We start from the raw sequence: 23,861 nt of genomic DNA on the forward strand, positions 1-23,861 counted from the left end.
GTCCAGTATGTTTTCCACCTAATACCAGTGGTGCTGATACGAGAGAGTCCACATGCTTCTTTCATTCTCCTGATCTAGAAGTTCGAATCTGAGTAAGGGAGAAAATGGCGATAGCCCGAAAGAAATGCTAATTAAAGCAGAGATCACTCTTTTTTAAAATTAAAAAAAATAATAATAATAACCTGTTAGTGTGTCAGTGTGCATTCATTCATTTCCACATATTGAGTGGCGTGTTCTGGGCACTCTGCGAGGTTCTGGCCTCTCTGGTGAGGGAGCCACATGCGCCCCTGACTCTGGGGCTCTCGCAGACTGAGCAGCTGGGGCTTCTCCCGGGGCTCTGGCTCTGTGTGAGTACCTGCTCGAGGTAAAGTCCTACACCACACGTCTGTATGCAAAGGAAACCCTCTGGAAATTTAAAAACCAAACTGCTAATAAGTAGTGCCTCTGGAAAGGAGTATGGTAGGAAGGCTCAGGAAAAGGGGGAGTCTCGCTCTCAATAGACTTCTGTCTATTGTTTGTTGTTTGGATGTTCTCCATAGCAAACCTTGCTGGTGTATTACTTTTGTGGCTTTCTGTATTTTTACAAGTTGATTTTGTCTTTTAAAAAAGAATACTGCAGGGGCGCCTGGGTGGCTCAGCCGTTGAGCGTCTGCCTTCGGCTCAGGTCATGATCGCGGGGTCCTGGGATCGAGCCCCGCGTCGGGCTCCCTGCTCGGCGGGGGGTCTGCTTCCCACTCCCCCTGCTTGTGTTCCCTCCCTCGCTGGGTCTCTCTCTGTCAAATAAATAAATAAAATCTTTTAAGAAATGAAACAAATAAAGAGGAATACTGCAAAGCTTCTAATCTGGAACTACACAAGAAGGAAGTCCCTGATTGTAAATGGGTCATCCAGCAGTTACTGGGCCCCCAAAGGCAGTGTGGCAGGAGGAAATGTCACGGGTTAGGCTTGTAACCATCTTCCATCTCCACGGTCGCCGGCAGGCAACCAGGTAGCGGAAGGCTTTGGACAAAGGAGGAGGTTCACGGTGACTGGAATTTGTTTTGAAAAAGAAGGTAGGGGACACAGGACAGAGCACTGCTCCTTGAATTAAGAGCGGGAGCATAAGGGAAACTTGGTATAAATCCCACAAAGGACCTTCATCAGATAAGGACAAAGAAGGGCCTCGGGGAGTGGCATGTTGACCCCTCGACGCAGCCTCCTAAACCCTCTCTGGTGTTGCCTCCCTCTTGTGCTCACCGCCCAGGAGCGGGAGAGGATGAGGGAGAAACGGATCATGCCCTTGACCTCCTTCAAAGGTGTGAACAGCACTCCGAACCGCAGCGTGGGTCTCGTCAAGCCTCAGTGCCTGCATGTGGAAGATACAGGTACACCTGCAAGGTCCCTACCTCGTGAGAGAGGCTGCCGGAGAGGCCACCATCCCTAAGAGCGCTAGCGCGTGACGCCAAGGCCCAGGGGTTTTGACTAGCCGGGACGCCGAGCCAGTCACCTCGTAAAGCGATCAAGTCTCAACAGGAGAATAATGTCAAATGAAGAGAACATTAGAGGCATTTCTGGGGTCCGCAGAGAAGGAGTAACACCTCGGTCCCGCAGACTTCCAGGATGGTGCAGCCCAGAGCCCCAGCCAGTGGCCACGGGTTCCAACCCCAGCTCTCCGCCCTGCAGCTCACTTCTGGTCGCAGTGGACCACGAAATTGGACAATCACAGGGCCTGCCTCAGCGGGCCGCTCAGAGAATGAAAATAAGTCCGCGTAAAGCCCTTAGAACACGGCACAAGGCAAGCTAGCCAAGGGCATATCGGAATCACGGTGATCGTCAGTAACTGTCTGACGGGGGCTCACGTGGGGCCTTAGGTCTCTACGAGAAATTTCTCCGCCACTAAGGCTAAATGCAAAGCTGTCTGTGTGGCTTCTGCGATGGGCCTCCTGAGACTGACGCCCATTTCCACCACATGCCAGTGGACCAATCCTGGAGGGATTCCGGCTGCCTGGAGGTGGCTTGAAAGGCTGAGCTGAGTGGGAGTGCTGGTTTCATCGCTCGGGCCTGGCTCGGAGTGTTTACCACCTGAACTCTGGCTGGCCGGAGCCAAAACACGCACACGCAAATGCAAACCCTCTGCCAAGGGCCTCACAGGCCACTCTTTATAAACCCAACTGATAGAGGTGCAAATACTGGGCAGCAATTGACTTCTGCCTTTGTAAACCCTCCTCCTGGAGTCCACTTCCCGGCAAACATAGCGGGCACAGCGAAGTGTTCAGAGGTGCTCAGGAGCTGCGTCAGCCAAGGGTTGTCCCCAGAGGCCCAGGGCGATGGAAATGGCCCTGTTTAGACCGTTACAGTGTCATCCCAACAACAAAGAATTCCATCAGGCTCCCCTCAAGACCACTGTTATTTATTTTACCCTGGTTACCAGAAACCGAATCTCAACAGCAAATAATCCAGTATTATGAATGTTGTCCGCCATCCCTGCTTAAGAAACACTAAGAAACTCCATCTCTCTTTTACGGGGATTGTAAAAGACAAAACCAGATGATGGAGGGTATTGGAGAAGGGAGGTGGGGTGGCTGGGATCTCACCACAATCGGTAATAACACGAATCTTGTTCTCTCCACACCAAATTAGTAAAGTAATGAGGATAGTGAGAACTTTCTGGAAACTTCTCTCTTTAGACTCTAAAGGGCGTACAGAAAACATGAGTTTTCCTGGTGTGTTTATTGTCATAAATAAAGCCCTATAATTCCTTCTGGCCCATCCCCTGAGGGCCCTGTGTTGACGTTCAGGCAGAGATTCTGCAGGGCAGCCCCCATACCCCACCCCCACCCCTGCAGAGGCAGGACCTGGAGTTACCCCACTGCTCATCTGTGAGGGATTTGCCCACAAGCTTGTTCGCAAAACACATTTGTTCTCTCCCTCTTGGGGTGTAAAGCGAATGTCGACATCTCCTGTGTCTCCGGAACCAGGGGCGCACTGTGCACACGCCCAGCTTCCAAGCGGGCTGGGGCTGGCAGGAGCCCCGGTGGGAAGTTGCCCCCACCCCTGCACACCATGCCCCGGCCGGGCAGGCTGCAGAGCGCTCCGAATGGTTTTGATTTGCAGCAGAGAGGAAACTGGAAAGCCAGACACCGAGACAGACACGGATCCGGTTGTGAGGCCGACGGGCTGTGGGCGGTGCTGGCCCCCGCCCCTGCCTGCGTCTTTATTACCGAGCTGGGGCTGGAGGCCTGTGAGCAAGGCTGATGGCAACAGCAGATGCGCCGACCAGGCGGCCTGGGGCCAGGGAGGAGCCAAGAGGGGGGCGGGGGTTTGGAGGCAGGGGGCCAGGGCGCAGTGGCCAAGCCCAGGAGGACCTGCAAGACAAGAGAAGAGCACCTAGGGGCCCTTTGCTTGGAGGAGGGGAGCTGGAAGCTGCGGCCGGCTGCCCGGGGACCATGCTGTGGCTTCAGACAGGCCTGGGCTTGGGGGGCAGGGGAGTCCTGAATCTGCCTCTTAGGAGGTGGATCAGCTCCCTAATTCTTTGGAGCCTCCCTTCTCCCTGTCTGTAGAAAGAACTAAAAATGGACTGCGGGGTTGGTGTGGAGAACATAATTATTTCAAATACCCCGTACGGTCCGACACAGATTTCAACAAACAGAAACAGGTGATATGATCTGAGCCTCAGTTTTCTCATCTTTAAAATTGGAGTGGTAGTATTACCTTCCTCATAGGATTCTTCAAAAGATTAAAGGAGATCATTCATAATCTGGCACATTATAAATGCTCAGTAAATTCTAATTCCTTTCCTTTCTCCACCACCTTCACAATCCCTCCCTTTCCTTCCCCTGGTGGCAAAGGAGGCGTTCCCCTACCTAGGCGGGAGAGGGCAGTTTCTCTGTACCATATGGTTGCAGTTCAGAAATTTTAAAACAAACACCCGGGGATTAATAAATACTAATAATGAAAGAGATGAGCAAAGGTAATAAAACATGAAGCTAAATTCGTGAGAAGAAAATATAGTGGATTCCAGAACTATAAATATTTAAGTTAACCTGAGACACTGGACAGAACTGGGACCTGGGGGGTTTCCAGCAGGGTCTGTCTGTCTGTCTCTCCCTCACACACACACACACACAGACACACACACACTTTATTCCGCTGGGTGGATAAGAGCTCTGAGACACCCCTACCCGCAAACTTCCGAGGTGAAGTAGGAGAGATGCAGCCCGGTGGGAAAGGGAGGGCCAACCGTGAAGTACCAGGAGGTGAGGAAGTGAGGCTCACAAGGGAGGAGGGGAGGCCTGCCCAGGCATCTGCAGGCTTGGAGAACAGCCGGACTGGAGCGGGGAAGGAAAGAGTGTGTCACTCATTAATGGAGGTACAGCACTGCTCAGCACCTCTCCCAAAAAAAAACCCCCCCCGAGGAAAACTCTGCGCCTTCTTTAATTCCAGAACTGGGTAGAAGGCCACTGTTAAGTACAGAAAATTTAACCTTTTAGTCACTGGACATTGTTTATATAACCACATAGAATGAATAAAACTAAAAACAAGCAGGGACGCCTGGGTGGCTCAGTTGGTTAAGTGTCTGTCTTCGGCTCAGGTCATGATCCCAGGGTGCTGGGATCGAGCCCCGAGTCGGGCTCCCTGCTTAGCAGGGAGCCTGCTTCTCCCTCTGCCTGCCCCTCCCCCTGCTGTGCTCTCTCTCTCTGACAAAGAAATAAAAAGAAAAAAAAAAACTAAAAACAAGCAGAAAGTAGTTGGAGAAACTTGTTAGTGCCTCTGAACTGAGATGTTTTTAGAATCTCTTGTGAATACCATTTCCCTCCCTGCCCCCAACACACTCACACACACACACACATACACACACGCAGGCAGGCACACACGCACATGCCCTTCTCAGCAGTTAGGTTAGGCGTAAGCGTAGAAAACTGCCGTCCATATAAGGAAGGTCTGGGACATCACCAGAAGCCCTGTCAAGAACAGGCAGGATATTTACCCTGTGGGAAAACAGATTTGGAAGTCTGGCACCATCCCACAGCGGGCCGTCAATAGCCGGTCATTTGGACGGCTGCCCTTGGTCCCGTGGCCCTGCATGTGCAGCAAGCCGTACCCTGTATCCAAAACGTTATAAAGAAATAAGAACATCGCAGTCAGAAGACGTTGACTCTGTCCTTTGTGTGAACTTGAGGACACATCACTCCAAACTCGGAGCTTGTTTTCCTCACCTGTAAATGGCAGGCTTTCCTCCCCTCCCCTCCTCCCTGGAAGAGGACTAAAGGAGATCGAGTATACGTGAAAGCCCGACTCTAAGGTGCCGTTCTTTGCCCATGACCATGGGGACTCACGTGGCCTGCTTGGAAGGTCTCGCGGGCCCAGCTAGAAGCAGATGCGGGGGGCCTGGCACTTTGAACACACATTTGTGGTAGCAGCTACGTGGGAGGGGCTCCTGAACGGCCACCGCTCAACAGCTCCCAGCTTCTACAGTGAGAATAGAGCGCACTTTTTGAAAGCAGTACACCCAAAGAAGAGGTGTGCCAAATAAACCACACGTTTAGAGAGAAGCAGCAACCTTGGACAGAAGCATTATCTTCAAGGCTCAGCTGAGAGATGTCTTAACAGAAGAAAACCGAGGATCCTAAAGGGAATGGACAGGAGATGCACTACTCTTGAATATAAGGCGGCAAATTACAATTCACAGCGCTCACAGGCTAGGGGTGGCGAGGGGGGGTCCTTTGACAAGTGAGTTGGCTTGTTTGTAAGCCTGTCTCCTCATCGACAAGAGTACGCACCTCGTCGGTTTGCTCTGGGACTTACAAGGTGACCCTAGGAAGGCACAGCACCTGACGCCAAGTGACCAAGAAGTACAGGACACCGAGGAACGCTTTGTGTGAAAGGACAGAATGTGAACATTTCAATAAAGACCAAGTCAGGGGTCTGCTCTTTTCAAATGAGATTTATTGTACATAAAATAAATTAATTACAGTTTAAGCCAAAGAATGAGTGGCTTTTTAAAGTGCATCTGTGTCGGGGATTTGGCGGCGGCCCCTCTATCTGTTCGCTCGCGGTAAGACCGTGTTTCCGTATTTAAGCCACGACTCGGCCAGGCCTGGGAAATGACCCGACGTCATTGCCTTGAGCCACTCACACAAATCACACCAAAGTCAATGAACACATCTTTTTTTTTTTCTGTACCTGATGCAAGAGTTAAAAAGAATGATACAGTCTCGCAATTACTCCAAAGTCTGGGGCTGAAGAGTTTGAGTTGTCAACCCTTTAACACATACTCGACCAAGCACACCCATCCTGGGTCAGGAGGAAGCAGTCCCTTCCTGCAGGCACTGTAAGCTTACAGATGGCCGTCCACCTACATCACATCTGGCCCATAAACCCCACCCTTTATTGGGGGGCTGGGCGGGGGAGTAATTTCCTCCTTGCTCCTTAAAGAAGAAATCTGGGGTATCCTTCAGGTTAGAAAGGCATTCTGTCAGGACTAGTGTTCCGGAGATGCAAATCAGACGTGTGAGAGAAAAAGCAGTTCTTCCTCTTGGGGGGAGAAGAGGGAAAAGGAAGAAAGAGAAAAAAGGGGACAGTGCTTAGTCTGTTCTTCATTCCCGCTGTCAAGCATACCCATCCCGTTGCTGAAACTACAGCTGACGGTCATTTACAAGGTAAGGAGTGGACTCCAAAGTGATTCTGCCGCCCTCACCACGGCAAAGGAAAAGACACTGAGCTCAGGTCGTGTGTCCAGAGCATCTCAGTGGGCTCCCCCCGCAGCCTCGGCAGTTCTGTCTCCCTGCTCAGAACGCAGACTTTTCTGCAGCAGTTCCCCAGGCCCTCCTGGCCCCTGGGCTCCGGCCCTTTCTGGAACCACAAACTCCTGCCAGTATTCAACGATCCTGCACTAGAAGATCCTCGGGCCCCCTTCCTGGGAAGACCAACCCCCCCCACCCCGGTGGACGTCCCTGCTTCAGACAGAGGTGACAGTCCTCACTTTGGCCGACAGGGCTTGCTTGAACCTCCTCTTCAGGTCCTGCATGTTGGGGGACTTGGGACGGGGGATGAGGGAGGTTCTGCGCTTCTCCGGCGTGCTGCTGGGCTGTTTGTGACTCACTTCCTTGCACAGGACGTGGAAGGCGTTATAGACATCGTTGTAGTTCTCGCTGACGGACACTTCGTAGAACGAGCAGCCCAGCATGCCGGCCAGCTGCAGTCCCAGCTGGGGGTCCACCTGCTTGACGTGCAGCAGGTCGGCTTTGTTGGCCACGACCACCACCGGCAGCCGGCTGCCCAGGTGCAGCTGCTGGACGTGCTGGTGGAGCTGGCCGATGAGTTCATAGCTCTTGTAGTCGGTGACAGAGAACACGATCACCACGGCATCGGCCCAGCGGATGCACCTATTCAGCTGTTCGCCGCAGCTCAGGCCGTTCTCGTGCACCTGCAAGAGAGGGGGTGAGGGCGAGGTGAACGCCGGTGTGGGGGGGTGTCCCGCAGAGAGCCCCTGGCTCGGCCGGACCGCGAGATCCAAGGGGCCCTTGACGGTAATGCCAGGTTGCAGGCCATAAACAAGCTAGCTCCCCACACGCTTCAGCTTGCTTGACAATATGTTGATCCAGCTGCACGGAGCTGAATAAATAACAGTGCAGCTCACCACACTCCAGTAGAAAATTGACCTGCAGAGAACTCCACTCAGAGAGACTTTGTAGTTGCACAAAATGGGAAATTAACTGGCTAGACAGTAAGTCTGGGGAAGTAAAGATAGGAGCTGGAAGCATTTAAACCTGGATAACCGCCCAGTTCAAGAGGGAAAAACACACACACACACACACACACACACCAGCAGGGCTCTTTTGTCTATAGAGTAACTTTCCACAATATTAAAGTGATCCCATGGATTTAAAGACTAGACCTAAATGTTTGATTTTCAATGCCAAATGCACGAAGGTAAAAACCGATCATTTTAACCACAGCAAGACAACTGTGCCAATTCCATATGTGTTTGGTTTGGTCTTTCCTGCCGGACAGAATCCTTCTAGGATTTCTGCCCCTCAGCCAAATCTCCCAAAGGAAGCCAGGCAAAGACTGACCAACAGCCAAAGACAACCGAAGTGACAAGCAACATGTGGAAAGCCTAGTTCTGACTCCCCCAAACTTCTCTCCTCTTCAGCATAAGCTTTATTCTGAGAACAACCGAACAATCCCATAGCCAAGTGGGCTCCCTGTGACTTAGTAACGAATCCCAGAGTTCGCACCTGAATACCCGGGGTGTCTTGAACCTGAAGAGCCAGGGTTTCACCTTCTATTTGCACTTGTCTGGTGTAGAGATTACCTAGAAAGGCAAAAAAAAAAAAAAAAAAAAAAAAGTGTGTGTGTGTGTGTGTATATGCACACACACACACATATTATGTCTTTCCTTCTCGTACAACTTTTAAAACATGGTGGGATTTTTTTTTAAGTAAGAAAAAATATACAACCTGAACCAATGCACACAAATAAGCTATAGTTTATTCTATTTAATGAGCGTATTTCAGCCGTTCTTTTTAAACAACTGCAATTCTAACCCCAGTTTAGGGCATTTATTAAAACCAAGGCAATGTTTGCAAGTTTTTGGAAACTGACTTATCCCATTTTAAATGTGGAGTATTTCCTTGAAGTAAATTTTCTTGTTCAGCATTCATGGCCATTTGTTTTAATTTAGTACTTCATTACTCTCTGGCATCAGTTTAGTCATTAGGTATAATAACTTGGTAGGCAAATATTGTTAGTAAATGCACAGCCAACATTATCAGTTGGAATAAAAATGTGACATAATGGTAGCCAAATCTACATCAAAGCAGAAGGCTGTCACGCCTTATCTTGGGATGGTTTATATAGCACATTTCAAATAATCCCCTTAGGTACTAAATATGGTCTAAGGATTTAAGCAATTTGCTAACAGAGCATAGGTAGAAAGCCCTTAAGCCTCCCCGGTGGCCATCTTTAATCACAGAGATTGAAATAGAGTCCTCTGGCTTATTTAGGAGCTCCCCTCCTCAAATTCTACCACCTAGTTATTTTTTTCTTTGTTAAAAAAAAGAGAACTTTAGGTTTACAACGGCTCTCCTTTGGCCTTTGCTTTAGAAGGTCGCCTCTGAAAGGCGACCAACAGAGAGGGAGGGGGGTGGGGGAAGGAGCTGGCCATCTTTTTTTTTTCTTGTTTTTTTTTTTTTTTATGACTTTTGCAGGAGTGTTTTGAAGGGAGAGGCTCTTGAGTACAAAGGGTGCTTCCAACTGGGGTCCCTATAGTTAAAACATACCAAGGAGAATACTTTCAGGCACTTGATAAAATGATGAATGGGCTTGGAATGGAATGAGGCCAGATGGCAGTTATGGGAGGGGGCAAGCAAAATTGGAAGTGGCAGGATCCTGATGCTCAGACTGTCACTGTGAGCGAGGCTCCCCGGGAGACACTGAAAAATGGTTAAGAGCAGTCCTGTGCTAGCCGAGCGCACTCTCTCCAAATGCGCCTCCTCACCTGCGTTTCTTTCATAGTCACCGATGAACCGTTTGGTGAGGAACCGGACCACCAGAGCTGCAGGTCAGAAAAGAGAAAGGAAAGAGAGTTAACTCTGGAGAAGTTAAATTGGTGTCCACCCCACCCCCAGCCTGGGAAACCACTCTCGCAGAGAAAGCAAGCCGGGCGGCCACCAAGTGAAATTCCTACCCTGCAGCTCCTTGACCCTTCTTCCAGGCACAACCGAGAGGGGGTAGAAGGCATCGAAGGCTTGGTGAATTATGGCTCTGTCCAGCTGGAAGGGTCATTTGGCCCACCCGCCTCCAGGAGACAAAGGTCTTTCTTAACCTTAAAGACCTCCAGGAGGGGTTCTGTTCCCTAAGTCCCCCTTCTGTTCCAGGCACCACCAGGCAGGCTCAAGATCCCCAAAGTTCTAATCCCAGTTGCGCCGGCGGTGCCCGGAAGGAGGCCTGGCCATTCTGGATCCCAGTTTCCCTCATCTTTTGAAGAAGGGGGTTGGAGGCGATGCTGGCTCAGGTCCTCACGGAGGGGCAGCGGATCAGTAGCAGGCGATGGGCGGCCAGCTGCCCTCCCACCTCTCCCCCACGCCTCGCTCACACGCAACTCCCAGCGGGGGCCGTCCACGTCCAGCCCCAGAGATGAGCCGGTTCTCGCCCGAGCGCGAAGACTCACCGGTCTTGCCCACGCCACTGGCCCCCACCACAGCGATCTTGACCAGGCGGCGGCCCGCCGCCCCCAGGCAGCAGTCGGCGGCGGCGGCGGCGCTGCCCGGGGCGGGGTACTCGGCGATGGTGCACATGTTCTGGATGAGGCGCATCGCCGCTCCAGCCGGGGCTGCACCACGCGGGACGGAACCTGCGTCTTGTGCTGCGCGGGAACGGGCGAGAGAACCCGGCCCGAGGGGTCCGCGGTAAAAAGGCACCGGAACGCGGCCGCGCGGCAACTAATACTACCTCAGGCTCGGGACGGGGACTGCAGCCCGGCTGCGCGCGCGCTGTTTTCTCCGGGGCTGGCCCTGCCCCCTGCCTCCCGCGGCCAATCCCGAGGCGCCCCGCGAGAGGCTCCGCCCCCGGCGCCGCTCGGCGCGCGCCGCGCCCCTGGGGGCACTGGGAGCCAGTGCTGGGCCTCGTGAGGCGCGGGGAAAGTGGGGCTGCCGGCCCGAGAGGGGGCAACGTGTGGGCGCGAGCCGACAGCGCAGCCAATGGCAGGCGCGGGTGCCGCCCGGGGTCCCGCTGCGCGGACACGCGGCCCATGCTGTGGCCGCGGGGTTGGGGGCGCCTCGGGTTCCGGGAAGCGGGGCTCAGCCTCCCGGCGGGCGTGGAAAAAGCGGCGGCGGCGGCGGCGGCCAGGGCCTCGAGGGTGTGAGCGCTCGGGGTCGGGAGCGTGCGGCCTGCTGCCTGGCTTATGCCCATCTCCTTAATTTGGGACGTGATTGCACTGACTTGAGTGCCTCCGATCATAGATTTGGCTGTGATGGCAATCAGTTACAAAGACCCCATATCCACTCCCCTGAGATGTGACAATTAACTTCGGGGTAAAATAATGTCACCCTTGTTGTTCTAGACGCACGTACTCTTCCTCCAGTGCACAAGGCAGCAGATCACTCAACCTCTGACTAGCGCACATGAACACACAGAAGGTCGGGTGGGTGTACTGCACACTCAGGCAAAGCACGAGGTAATTATAGAACAAGCTTTCTAGCGCCTCACACACAGTCGCACCTCCTCCGAGAGCTGTGAAATGGAAAGAAAACAGTTACCCCAGCTGTCTCTGGATGCTGACTGGATTGGGAGCCAGAAACCGGAAAGGGTCCGCAGCGCTTAGTTTTTGGTTCTAAGGGATGGCAAGACTTAGTTAAGTGACTTGATGCCAAGGAAGACATGGGCTTGCACAAAATCCCAAGCTCCTGCCCCTTAGGTTCTCATTAGGGAAAGGCTTCAGCAGCAGGCCCCATCCAAGCAACATTCTGTAGCTGGAACTGACTGCAGAATGTCACTGGACACTCAGGCTGACCAACTCCCCACTCCCCCATCCCAACCTCTCTCCTCCTCACCCTTCTAGCCTTGTGGGCCCCCACGTGTTCCAGAGGCTTTTATCCCGGGGGCGAATGGCAATCAATATTGTGGCTTTGTGTCCACACCCACATTAAAGGTTGAAATATAAAAAGGTAAAATAAACCAATTCCCTTATCTACACGTGTCAGGCATCTAGTTTGACTCCCCCTGATGTTCTGAACTTAACTGACCAGGTATCTGACAGAATTTATGAGGCTGACCCAGTTCAGCCTCCGAGATGAACCCTCTTGCCTATGAGTTTAGGTGTCTGCAGGAAATCGAGGGAGAAATAGAAGGCTAATCTCAAACTTTGAGACTTGGCAGCAAGTCTAGGTGGGGAAACATAATTAGCAAGGCACACAAACAAACTTGGCAAAAAACATAATAAAAGATTGACTTCTAGGAAGATCACAAATATGAAATCAATTTAGCCATTTGACTCAGAAGGAAAAAAAGAGCATTTCCAATATGCACCATGTCTTTCTGCATGGGTATAATCAAACCTGAATTTTGTTATTCTATAAAATCAAACTTAGCAAGACTATAATTACAGGTAATCATGTTCTTTTTAACCCCCCCCCCACAAAGCCTGTAATTCCATGATGCTTACATAGTAAAATAATTATGTAGTCTAAAGTTTTTAACTGCTTTTACACACACACACACACACACACACACACACACACACACTCATACACAAACATGACAGAAGTTGTCAGGGGAATTTTGCTTGGAATCATTTTTGCTTCTGGAGCTTGATTTTCATGACCATGAGCCTGTACTAAGCCTATGATTTTTCTGTCTGAAAAATCACACACACACAAAGACTGAATTTGGTATTCTTATTTTAGGTCTAAATGATCTGGCTGTGCTTTAAAGAACACAGAAAAGAAAGACACAAGAGAAAGTTGGAAAAAGAAAAGGGAGCTCTTTAGATTCAAAACACCTAGCAAATAGCCCACCTCCACCCCACCTGCTTCAGATGATAACACTGAGAGTTACCCCCTCTTGAAAATGCATAGAATTTAAAAAAGAAGAAGAAGAAGAAGGGGAAGGGGCAGGGGACTTGATATATGCTGAAAGCTTGTTTTATTCCAGGCTGCAGACTAGGGATTCAGCATACGAGAATCTCATTTTACCTTCACAGCAGTCCTATGAGCTAGATATTATCATTACTTGCAGTTGCAGTTATATATTGCTGCTTAGTGAACCACCACAGACCTTGGAGGCTTACAGTTCTGTGAGTTGACTGTGCTCTGCTGGGCGATTCTCGCCTGGGGCCTCTCATGTTGTATTCGGACGGCAGCTTCGGCAGGAGTCATCTGAAGGCTCATCTGGGCTGGACATCCAAGATGGCTTCTTCGTCCACATATCTGCCGTTCAGCTGGAATGGCTGGGACAGCTGCGACTAGCCAGCATCTCTCTCACTATCTGACTTCTCTCTGTGGTTAGCTCAGGCTCCCCCACAGCATGGCGGGGAGCGCCCCTTAGAGTGGATAGTCTAAGGAAGCAGAAGCTGCCAACCTCTTAAGGCCTGTGTGTGGAAATGTGCACAGCATCACTTCTGCTATATTCCGTTGGCCAAGCAATCACAGAGCCCATCCAGATTAACAGTCAGGGCTCAGGGACACAGATGCCACCCTGTGATGGGAATAGCATAAAAGAATTTGTGGCCATCTATAAAGCACCACATTTCCATCTTGTAAATGATAAAACAAAGGCTTAGGTTAAAAATTCCCCCTAGGTGACAGATCCTATAAGGGACAGGGCCAAAGTCTGAGAAGGATGAAGAACATAGAAAACAGCCAGCAGGTTCACAATGAGATGGTCTCCTATGATACCATGCGGCAAAGTGGTTTGAACTGCTCTCTCCCCCTCTATTTTTTTTTTTTTTTTTTGGGTTGAGCTAAAAGAGATGAGGATGGGGGTGGGGAACATGAGAGACTTGGAAAGGAAAAAAAGATATTTTGCCAAGTCCCGATTTTGCCTCAACCTCTGGTGTTTCCATCACCTCCTTTGATCTTTAGAGCTAATCTTTGATCTGAGAACTTCTGGAGACAATCTAGTTTCTGGAAGCCCTTAGGGTAGCAGAATATAAATTCAGTGTTGAATGTCTGGGCCAGCATTATCACAGGCACTATGCTAGGTCCTGGGTCTACACTAAACAGGACAGACACAGTCTTCACCATTACATGTAGCATGGGAGACAGAAATGAATGAGCAATTTCAATACAGTGTGAGAAAACACTTTGATAGGGAAATTCAGGAGCCAGAGGAATACATGATAGATCAAAAAACCTGGATTATGGGAGTCAAGGAAGAATGTGAAAACATTCAAGTGGTTGAAAATGTGTATTGCGTACAGGCATGTGTGTTTGTAGAAATGCAGAAATGACTCAAAGAGCTGTAGAACTGGCCCACGCAGGGAGCTGTCCCCTTGTCCACTCTACTGTCCCTCAAAACCCACAAAGCTAGAGACAGACATGGCGGAAAAGCCCAGTATCTCCACAATGGAGCCTGACAGCAGAAAGCAACCAAGCCACAGAAAGATGGAGTCCTCCCTGTCTCTGCTTTGCAAATCTTATCAGAGTGCGTCTAGTTATCTAGTTTGTATCTGTTACCCTAGCTGCAAGGGAGTCTGGGAAACGTGTTTAGCTTTCTAGTTGGGGCAGAAAGGATAGAAATGAAGCTGTGAGCCCAACATTTCCTCCCTACTTCTCCAGCAGCCCGAAGAACATGTAGGCCCAGAAAGGGAGAGATCGGGCCCCACCAGACATTAAATTTTCAATTATAGAAGAGTATAATGAAGTTTTCAATTGATTGCTTTGAAACCACTGTTTGAGACCACTATTTTCCTTGCTTCCCTGTAATGTGTCGACACTCAGCTCTGCTTTTAAGAACTGTTTTCCCCTAGTCTAGTCTAGTCTTAATTTCACTTGCACAGAATCCATTTCCATTCTTCAGTGAGAGCACCCCAATATTCCCTTGGATACATCCCTTCCCCAATCTCATGTTGCTCAGGTAATGGTAGTGGGGGGGATACCAGTCCCTAATTCCAGGAGTGGATACCCCTAAGCCCCTGGGATTCACTCAGGGCTGGGCCAGGGAAATTCTTCCCCGAGAATTTTGCTGGCAAAAGATGCCTCATTTGGGCGCCTGGGTGGCTCAGTTGGTTAAGCGACTGCCTTCGGCTCAGGTCATGATCCTGGAGTCCCTGGATCGAGTCCCGCATCGGGCTCCCTGCTCGGCAGGGAGCCTGCTTCTCCCTCTGACCCTCCCCCCTCTCATGTGCTCTCTGTCTCTCTCATTCTCTCTGTCTCAAATAAATAAATAAAATCTTTAAAAAAAAAAAAAAAAGATGCCTCATTTGCCCCAGTGTTAATCAGCTGGTAGAGAGTAAGCCTGGAGCTCCAGGGAGCCATCGCATGGCAGCCCTGTGGGGAAGTCTGCTTCAGAACGACACCAACCCAGAAGAAAGCCCACGCTGAGAGGCAGAGAGGACCAGGACCCTGATGGCATTTTTCCAGCCCTGCATTAAGCCATGCCCGAAAATCCAGACTTACCCCTTGAAATTCCCAGTCACAAGAGTCAACACGGTCACTTTTGAGGTTAAGCTGGTTTGAGTCGGATCTCTGTCACTTGTCCTGAACAAACGCACACACATCCTGTTTGTGGGGAGTCCTGGGCTCTGCCCTGCTGCACTGACATTTTGACCCCTTACATCAGCAGCATCCCTCATTCAAAACTCTGAAGCTCAGCCATTCCTCCAACACCGAAAGTCGTGGCTACCAAGCTGTCCCTTCCTTTTTCATTTCACCTTTGCCGCTACCCTGTCGGATCGCTATCCTGCAATCGATGGAAACAAATGCACGATTGAAAAAGGACATTAGTACATCCAGACAATGGAACAGTCAGGACTAAAAAGAAAGGAGATACCATGACATGAAAAGACACAGAGGACCTTAAATGCTTATTACTAAGTGAAAGAGGCCAATCTGAAAAGGCTGTATTCTGTATATTCCGAGTATATGACATCGCGGAAAAGGCGAAACTGAGGAGACAGTAAAAAGATCAGTGGTCGTCAGAGGAGAAGAGCGATGGACGGATGAACAGGTGGAGCACTGGGGATTTCTAAGGCAGTGAAGCTACTCTGTGGGGTACTATACCAGTGGATACATGGCACTATACATCTGTCCAAACCCACAGAACCTACACCAAAAGTGAACTCTAATATAAACTTTGGGCTTTGGGTGATAGTGATGTGTCAATATAGGTTCATCAATAGAAACAAATGTAACACACTGGTGGGGGGGGGGATGTTGATGGTGGGAAAGCCATGCCCACGTGAGGGCAGGAGCTATATATGGGAAACCTGCACCCACTGCTCAGTTTTGCTGTGAACCTAAAACTATATATATATATATATATATATACATATATATAAAATAGGGCATCTAGTCCAACTCCGTTTTGTAATATTCCTGCTAAGAGATTGCCCAACCCACTCAAGAATACTTGCGGTGACGGGGACTCCCCACCATCCACAGCAGCACATTTATGCTGATTTTGTATCTTTTCTCCCATAGCTTCCTAGCAGGAAGACAGATGTTCACTCACTCAGGAGCTCTCCAAACACCTGGTCTACTGCTCCTTCGTCATTCATGGTAGTTTGGAAAGGACTAAAGGACCAGGAAGGGAAAAGGAAAGGGGGTTGCCTGTGACACAGAATTATAAAGGAACAGCAAACACAGGAGGCATGTCTCCTGCATCTGTGTTGAGGATGACTAGTGTTTTTAGCATTCGATTTAAAAAATTAAAAACAACTGGATTAAGGGGGAGGAAATTAGTTTTCTTTATTTTTTAAAGGTTTCCTTTTTATTTATTTGTTGGAGAGAGAGAGAGAGAGAGAGCACAAGCAGGGGGAGCAGCAAGCAGAGGGAGAAACAGTTTCCTCGCTGAGCAAGGAGGCCAACGAGGGGCTCCATCCCAGGACCCCGGGATCATGACGTGAGCCTAAGGCAGAGGCTTAACCAACTGAGCCACCCGGTGTCCCAGGAGGAAATTATTTTTAAGCTGCTCATTTTCCAAGAGATCTCGGAGTATGAAAATAGGAATAAATAGAGCTATCTGCATAACGTGAGGTTTTCGTCTAATGGCCTCTCTGCAGTGTGCGTTAGATGTCTCCGTGACATACAGCTAGGCCTGGGACACAGTGGGTGTTCAATGGTTTGGTTGTTTTTTTTAATTGTCAACTTTCCTTTTAGTTGAAGCTGTGCTGAAAGACAGACAGAATCACTAGGTTCAAAAGGCAAAGTAGGACGGAAGGCAAGTTGGAACTCAATTAAATAAAAAGGATACACACACATACACACACACCTCTTGCCGTTACAGGGATCACCTATTGACCGAACACTTTAACTTTGACAAAAGTAAGATCTTTAAGTTCCTGGAATGGGCCCTTCCCCCCTGCCACATACTTTGGTTGGTTTCTATGGTAGCAAATGGCCCACATTTCCCCCTTTCCACACTCGGGAAAGAAGAGGCACCAGAGTTCTACAATTACGTCCCCTTGCTTCTCTATCAGATTTTCTCTCTCTTATTCTGGAAGGTTTCCTCCACCTTCTCTCTTGTTTTCAATGCAATATATAAATCGAAGGTCAAAGAAAAGGTGAAAGTAATTCTTTTTCATTCAGGGGAAAATCTGATATTTTCTTCTCCTCTCAGTGATTCAAGTCCTCACAACCCAAGTCATTTTTCTGGGAATATGGACGAGGAATTTGATAAGCAATCTGATGAGCAGAACTCAGAATAAATTCAAGCTTTAAACATTACTTGGAACAACGAATGAATTTCCACTGTGTTTTCTCTGAGAGGAGGAAAGCTCACGGTGCCCGTTGTCGCAAAGAACAGGGAACAACATTAGGAACTGACATTACTGCATTATTAATAAAGCCATTGTTAAGGGTTCCCTCGGTTAAATGAAAAGTCTAAAAACATTGCAACCTGATAGTGCTAATGTTCTTGTAGGTAATTTCCTTCTTCTTTTCTCCAGTGGGCAGGGTCCTTCAAGCATGGCCATCTGCCCCTGCCCTTCCTCATTCATTGTGCAGAAGACAAAGGAACATAAGAGAGAAATAGGTATCGGGCTTGGTTCCCCAGGAATGAGTGCTCTTGGGATACACGACAAGGTACTGTGATCAGGAAATATGCCCAAGCAGAAAGGTTCAGAAAGATTCAGACAATTGAGCCAATTGTTTGATAGAAACTTGGGTTTCAAATTCCTAAGTAGATTGGACACACCTAATATTTGCCCTCTAACTTCCCCTGGGGGTGCCTTAAAGGTTACCAAAGGACGCTCTAGGCATCCTTATTTGTCTAGGCACAGAGGGCAAAGTGTCTCCCCACAGACTCAGCTGCTTAGCATAACATACAAAACTAAAAGGAGATCAAAATTCTTCATAACTATCCACCTGTGTTATGAGGAAAGCATAAGCTTCACTACCCTCCATTCCTCAAACCCCCTGGACAGTAAAGAGGAATTAAGGCAAAGCCACTGATTCTCAGTGCTTTATCTAGCTTTCAAAACTACAGTGACCATCAAATTCTTCCTAAGCTCTAATTAGCACCGCTGTATCAGGCAGGTCAGTAGCGTCTAAAAGGTATCACAGGCCATGGTGTGAATTACAGAAGTGATGCCCCAAGTTAGCAGAGGTGTGTAAGTTACTTAGCTCATGAAAATACAAATGGTGATGTGAGCATTTCTTAAAGGAAGATGGAATTCAGCCGCCACCAAAAAGCATTACCATCCTAACTGTAGTCTACGAAAGTTTAGGATTTTCATCAAGATATCTGCATTGTTAAGGCAGTTGCCTTTCGATTAAAAAAGCAAATGGATAGCAGATGAGAAAAATTTGATAGGCTGGCTTTTAGGAAATGACTCATGTACTCGCTTGAGTTGACAAGGTTTCTATATAAAGAAACAACTTCGCCCCAAAATAGAAGCGGCACACAGCAGAATGTAGCTCCTAGAGGAATTGTGCATCCCAAGCACGAGGAACATGAAGATCGGTATGCAGGGGCATCTCTGCTGGGGATGTTGTGTGAAGCCCATTAATGATTCATTTGGAATGTAAAGCTGTCCAATCCAGGACCTAAGTTTTTCAAGATAGGAAAACCCCAGCGTAGTTTGAGAGATTTCGTAACTGGCTCGAAAAGCAAACAACAACAAAAACGTATCATTTTTTTTTTTCTTTTGCACAAAATGTGTACCCCCGTGCTAACTTGAAAATATATTTAGCTCAAGGGTAAATGAATTCTAACAGATGTTGTGACATACGATATGTTAACTATCCAATGAGAGTAGGCATATGAAAATGCCCTGTAAATTACACAGCTTTGATATCTTCAGTAGGAGAATGAAGTGAAGCGTTATTTCTCCAGCCGAGATTGTCCCTTAATCAGTTATGGGAAGCTGTGTATTTATAACTCAGTCCAGTCCTCTCCCAAATTCTTCCTTACCTGGGCCTGCATGCGGAGCTCGCCTGGAAAGACCGGGCTGGAGGCTTTCTGGTGTGCATTTGCCAAAACACGCAGGAGAGCGGAGAGCCAGGGCCTTCTGCTGGGGCTGTTCACAGGCAAGAGATGGAATGATCTCTTTCAGACGGGACATGGCCCGGTGGGATCAAGCAGCCCACCGTGGGGCTTGGGGCAGCGTGCGCAGATTCCCGGGGGTGACAGGGCCCGCTGGGCCCAGGAACACGGTGGAAAACAATCTCCAGATTGTTGTTCGGGGCCGCCGCAGGCTCAAGGAATTTCTCAACAACTTGGCCACACGTTAAGACCCTTGGCAGCTTCTCCCTCACCGTGATGACCCAGCCTGGCCCTTAGGAAGCCCCTTCCTTAGCATAGGCTGCCTTGCTCTTTCCCTCCCTCCTTCCTCTTCAGCTCATGGCCAGGCCCAGCGCCACATGGATGTGTGCTTCAAGTGCATTGTAGTCACCATTTGACACGCTGCATTTGTTTGTTCGCTCACTCTCCACCTCTCCACACTAGAGTGTAAGCTCCGTGAGAGGGGAGATTTTGTTTTCTTCTCTGCTCTAGCTCCAGAACCTAGAGAAGTCCTTAGCACAGGGCACATAATAGCATTTACCAGGTGTTTGTGAAAAGAAAGAAAGAATGAATGAATGAATGTGTGCATTTCCTATGCTTTGAGAAAGGGGCAGTGGCGAGAGCCTGGGGAAGCTGGAAGTGTGGCGGGGAAGGACCAGGGGGCCAGAGGGCTGGGGGTGAGAACATGGAGGTGAGACAGGATCTCGGACCGCTCCGGGCACTGGCTCACTCTTGCCCCACTCCTTCCACGGATGCCAGGAGGCCGACCGAGGGGGTGGGTTTGCAGTCTGAGGCGATTTCGAGGTGATGGTGGACAGAGTGCTGCTGATGGCCGGCTCAGGTATCAGGGGAGTAGAATTAGATCAACGGCCGAGGATGGGGTAGAACTAGGAAGTCGCAGAGTGGGAGTGGGGAAGGCTAAGGGAGATCGAAACAGGCAGGCTACATCCACTAAAGATGCTTTGGAGACGCAAAGCACTAATTGAAATGATGCAACAGGAATATGGAGGGTGCTTGAAGCACCCACATTCTCACTGGGGACGTAGAAAAGAAAGGGGGTGGTGTCTCAGAGAGCCAAGGGGGTGACTTCATCCAGGAATTGGGGGAATGGCTGATTCTGGAATCTAAGTGGGGAGGGAGTCAAGGGTGTCCATGAGAAGCCCGCCTGGGAGACCATTGGACAAGCACTGGGAAATCGCTCCTGAAGCTTCCTGTGAGCGAGCCACCGTGCTCACACCAAGTAACCCCTGGCTGTGTACCACACACTGAGACCGTCTGTGAATGGACAAACGGGCTGGACTGGAAGCTCACAAGGGCTGATGCTATGATTTTTTCCCACCCCTGTAGTCTCTGCATCTAGCAAGTACCTGGCATGTACTAGCTGTGAATAAATAGAAAATGAATAAAATAAATGAACAGAGCAGGCAGTTTGCTCACGATGACACAGGTGGGAGGAGGGAAAGGGAACATTTGAACCCAGACAGGCTGGCTCCAGAGCCCCACAGCTCACGAGCCGCTGCCCGCTTCTCAGTCGGCTCTACTGTCTAGCTGCAGTGGGCAAGGTCTCCGCTATCCTCATCCTTTATCTCACCTTTTCATCTTGTATGCAGCTTGCAGGTGGAGGAGGTTTGTCCTTGGAACGGAATGTGTGAAATGCAAGGATGAAGAGGGCAGCAGGTTGCGTGGGGTGGGGGGTGCTGGGGTCCCCAGCTATGCATGGAGGGGGCAGGCTGGGGGGTGTAGGGGCTGCAATGGTTAAAAGTGACTCTGCATGTAACCTGTCAGGGTAAGAGCCTTTCCCCCCAGAGCCATGTGGATCACAGCTACGGGACCGTGATTGGACCAGGATGTCACCTATGTCAATTTGGGGTCAGAGTATAGGAAGTTTAGTACCAGTTACCCGGGAAAGCAATGCCCAAACCAAGACTGTCAGCTTATTCCCAGTGGGGGAGGAGAAAAGAAGTATCACTTCTTGAGGGGTTCGACTCAATCACCTCTTCAAGCTGCCCAGAAGTCCCAAGGCCTGAAAAAGAAATCACTCAGAATTGGAGTAGGGTTCAATTTAACTCCACCCATAAGCAAAGTACTCTGCAAAGTACTTTTAAAAAAAAGGAGGAGGGGGGACGTGGCATTGGTCTATGTCTCGGTGTTTTGCTTTTCCACCTTCTGTCTTCCTATTACATAACACCAGCTCCATTCAGAGCAGGGATAATGCTTCACAATAGGCCTGGCACAGTGACCAGCAGCACACTTGCTGACGCGGTGGCTATTGACAAATGCCACAGCTCCACTTGAGTATTTAATCATCCACAAAACCTTCGATTGCTTCCTATGCTCTGCCCATGTGACCGTTATGTGTACGGAACAGGCTCCAGCAGGGGTTTGGAGGAGAGGATTCTATTTCTGTCTTGGACAGAAAGTTCATTCTATTTCCCTGGCAAACTTACTTACCTTCAGTTGTCCTTATCAACATGATGCTGAAAAGTTGAAAAAGTTGGTGCTTTTGCAAATACTAAAAAAAAGATAATAATAAGGTACTCCAGAGATAGTAGGTATTTAACTATGAAGTTAGTCAAGTTTATTTGTTTAATCGCCACAGGTGTGTGAGGCCACGTGAAGGTCGCTGAAATAATTTGGCATGATCCCTGCCTCCTCCAAGGAATGTCTAGTCTAGTTAGGAAGGCAAGATCTACAGAGGGAAGAACAGATGATGTATTACGGTATTTATTAAAATCATGGCAAATTGTACTTAAGGAGAAAGAGGAAAATCAGTAGGGCTGGAGTGGCCATAGGAGGCTCCTTGGAGGAGTTGGAAGTTGAGGTGGACCCCAAAGGAGAAGTAGGGATGGACGAGGGAGTGCATTTGATGGAGGAATTAATGTGGCGTCGGGTGCGGGTGGAAAGAGGCTGGCCTGACAGAATGAACTGTGGGAGGATGGACTGGGAACTCAGATGGCTGAGGAAGATGTCACCAGATTATGGAAGGATTTGGAAGCTGGAAAGCAGGGCATTTACACTCGAGTCTTGGTATCTGGTACTTGGTAGGACCCAAAGTCAATGGGGAACCCCAAGCTTCCGGCAGGCACGAGGGGCTCTCACAGTAGCCAGCTCCCCACTCTGGAGCCCACGGGCAAGAGGGGTGCGCTCCGGAGCCTGCTGAAACCAAGGGTTTGAGGGACCAAAGGAATTAAGAAAAGAAACATTGTCACCGGGCTAATGTCAGAAATGGACACAATTCAGTGATTGACTTGAATCGTGGTGCATTTCTGACATGTGTTTTTCCCCGAGAAACCAAGAAGCTAACACTACGGATCCTCGTGCCTTGATGTTCCAGGGGCAGACGTCCTGGCAGGATCAAGCTGGAGTAAAAGAAAGATTGGGGAGAGGAGGTAAAGAGTGGGCACAAATCTGGAGAAGGAGGATGATGAGAGCCAGGAAACTAAAGAATTGGCTGCTTAAGCAGAACTTGTTCAGAAGCTAGAATAAGCCTACACGGAAATCACCTATACGGAAAGCAGTTCGATATGGGAACAGAATTAATCCAGAGGCTGATACCGTGTAGCCACTATTTACAAATAGAATGTAAAGGCAAGCTGGTAAAAAGGAGAGCCCTGGGTATCCAAATAGGGAAGCCAAAGCATGACCAGCCAGGATTTCTTGCATTCGTTCATTCATTCATCCTTCTATTCATTAACAAAATACATCAAGTGCAGTTGCTGAGTTGCCCAATTCTAGGGGGCCCCTTTCACATTGTTTTCTATATAAATGGTACCCGTGGAGCACCATGCAGAGGAGACAGGAATGTGACTTTGGCGGCTGGATTGCATGTCTACTATGTGCCTGGCCCTGCTGTCGATGCAGAGAAATCTGGGTTCAGGGGTGTGTCCAAGAAGAGGAACAAGCCAACCAGCCAAGGTCAGAAGGGCGCAGAAGGACAAAAGAGCAAGATACATATAAGCACAAGGCCCCCCAGGCCAATCCTGCCAGACCCCCAGGGCTGACTCTTATTTGTGCCCATTCATTCCTGTCCTCCCCCTGAGAAGAGATGTGAAGAAAGCCAAAGGCAGAGAGGTGCCTCAGGAAGAGGTGAGAATTGAAGAGTATGTATAAACAGATACCAGATTTATAAACTCTCCTCTGCAGAGCCTCCAACCGGGCAGGCTTCCTTCCATGATGAAAGGTCGGCATGTGTACAAACAGGATCAGCCCCCCTGGGGACAGACCAGTCACCTGAGAAGGCTCGATTCTCCAGCCTGTGCCATGGGATAGATAAATGGTTTTACTCCCTCTGGAAGGCTGGTGGGGGAGAATAATTTCAGACCTGTGATGACACCTTTCTCTCTACCTCATTAAACACTTTCTTGACGGAGAAAGACGAAGTCAGCAAAAATTACGGCCCGCCTTGCCCTAGTTTCTGCAAAACTTCAACCTTGTGTTCTCATTGGCTGCCCGATTTACTGAACATGAGCTAACGGTCCCGAGCGGGTACCCAGTGAGCACAGGGATGCTTTCAGGAAGTTGATACTAATGTCACGTTGATGGCTGATATAGGAGTAAGCTGGCCATAATGTCACGGCAGATGTCTAATTGCTTGAAACGATGAAAAGAGATTTCTATAGAAAGCCCGAGTCAGCAAAGCAACAGAAAGCCTGAGTGTTTTCCACAGAGAGCCTCTGCTCACAGCTGTCTCTTACTCAAACTGAAATCCCTCAATCCTT

The 23,861-nt window shown here is 49.3% G+C and overlaps 1 protein-coding gene across 1 annotated transcript; it reads right to left on the reverse strand.

The window, feature by feature from the left end:
• Positions 1-5,915: 5,915 nt before the first annotated feature.
• On the reverse strand, positions 5,916-10,440 carry RASL11B (RAS like family 11 member B). The gene is made up of 4 exons (XM_021701658.1): positions 10,154-10,440; positions 9,482-9,538; positions 8,220-8,296; positions 5,916-7,405 (listed from the first exon to the last, which is right to left on the reverse strand). The coding sequence occupies exons 1-4, from the start codon at positions 10,296-10,298 to the stop codon at positions 6,938-6,940; spliced, it is 747 nt and encodes a 248-aa protein (XP_021557333.1). The 5' UTR covers positions 10,299-10,440; the 3' UTR covers positions 5,916-6,937.
• Positions 10,441-23,861: the final 13,421 nt, after the last annotated feature.

Source organism: Neomonachus schauinslandi, chromosome 2 (assembly GCF_002201575.2).
Source record: "Neomonachus schauinslandi chromosome 2, ASM220157v2, whole genome shotgun sequence".
NCBI classification, from domain to species: Eukaryota; Metazoa; Chordata; class Mammalia; order Carnivora; family Phocidae; genus Neomonachus; species Neomonachus schauinslandi.

Coding starts and splice junctions, on each gene's coding strand:
- RASL11B (XM_021701658.1), bottom strand. CDS start 10,298: ATGCGCCTCATCCAGAACATGTGCACCATCGCCGAGTACCCCGCCCCG. Junction 9,539..10,153: donor CAGTGGCGTGGGCAAGACCG/GTGAGTCTTCGC, acceptor TCTGACCTGCAG/CTCTGGTGGTCCGGTTCCTC. Junction 8,297..9,481: donor TGACTATGAAAGAAACGCAG/GTGAGGAGGCGC, acceptor TTGCCTTTCTAG/GTAATCTCTACACCAGACAA.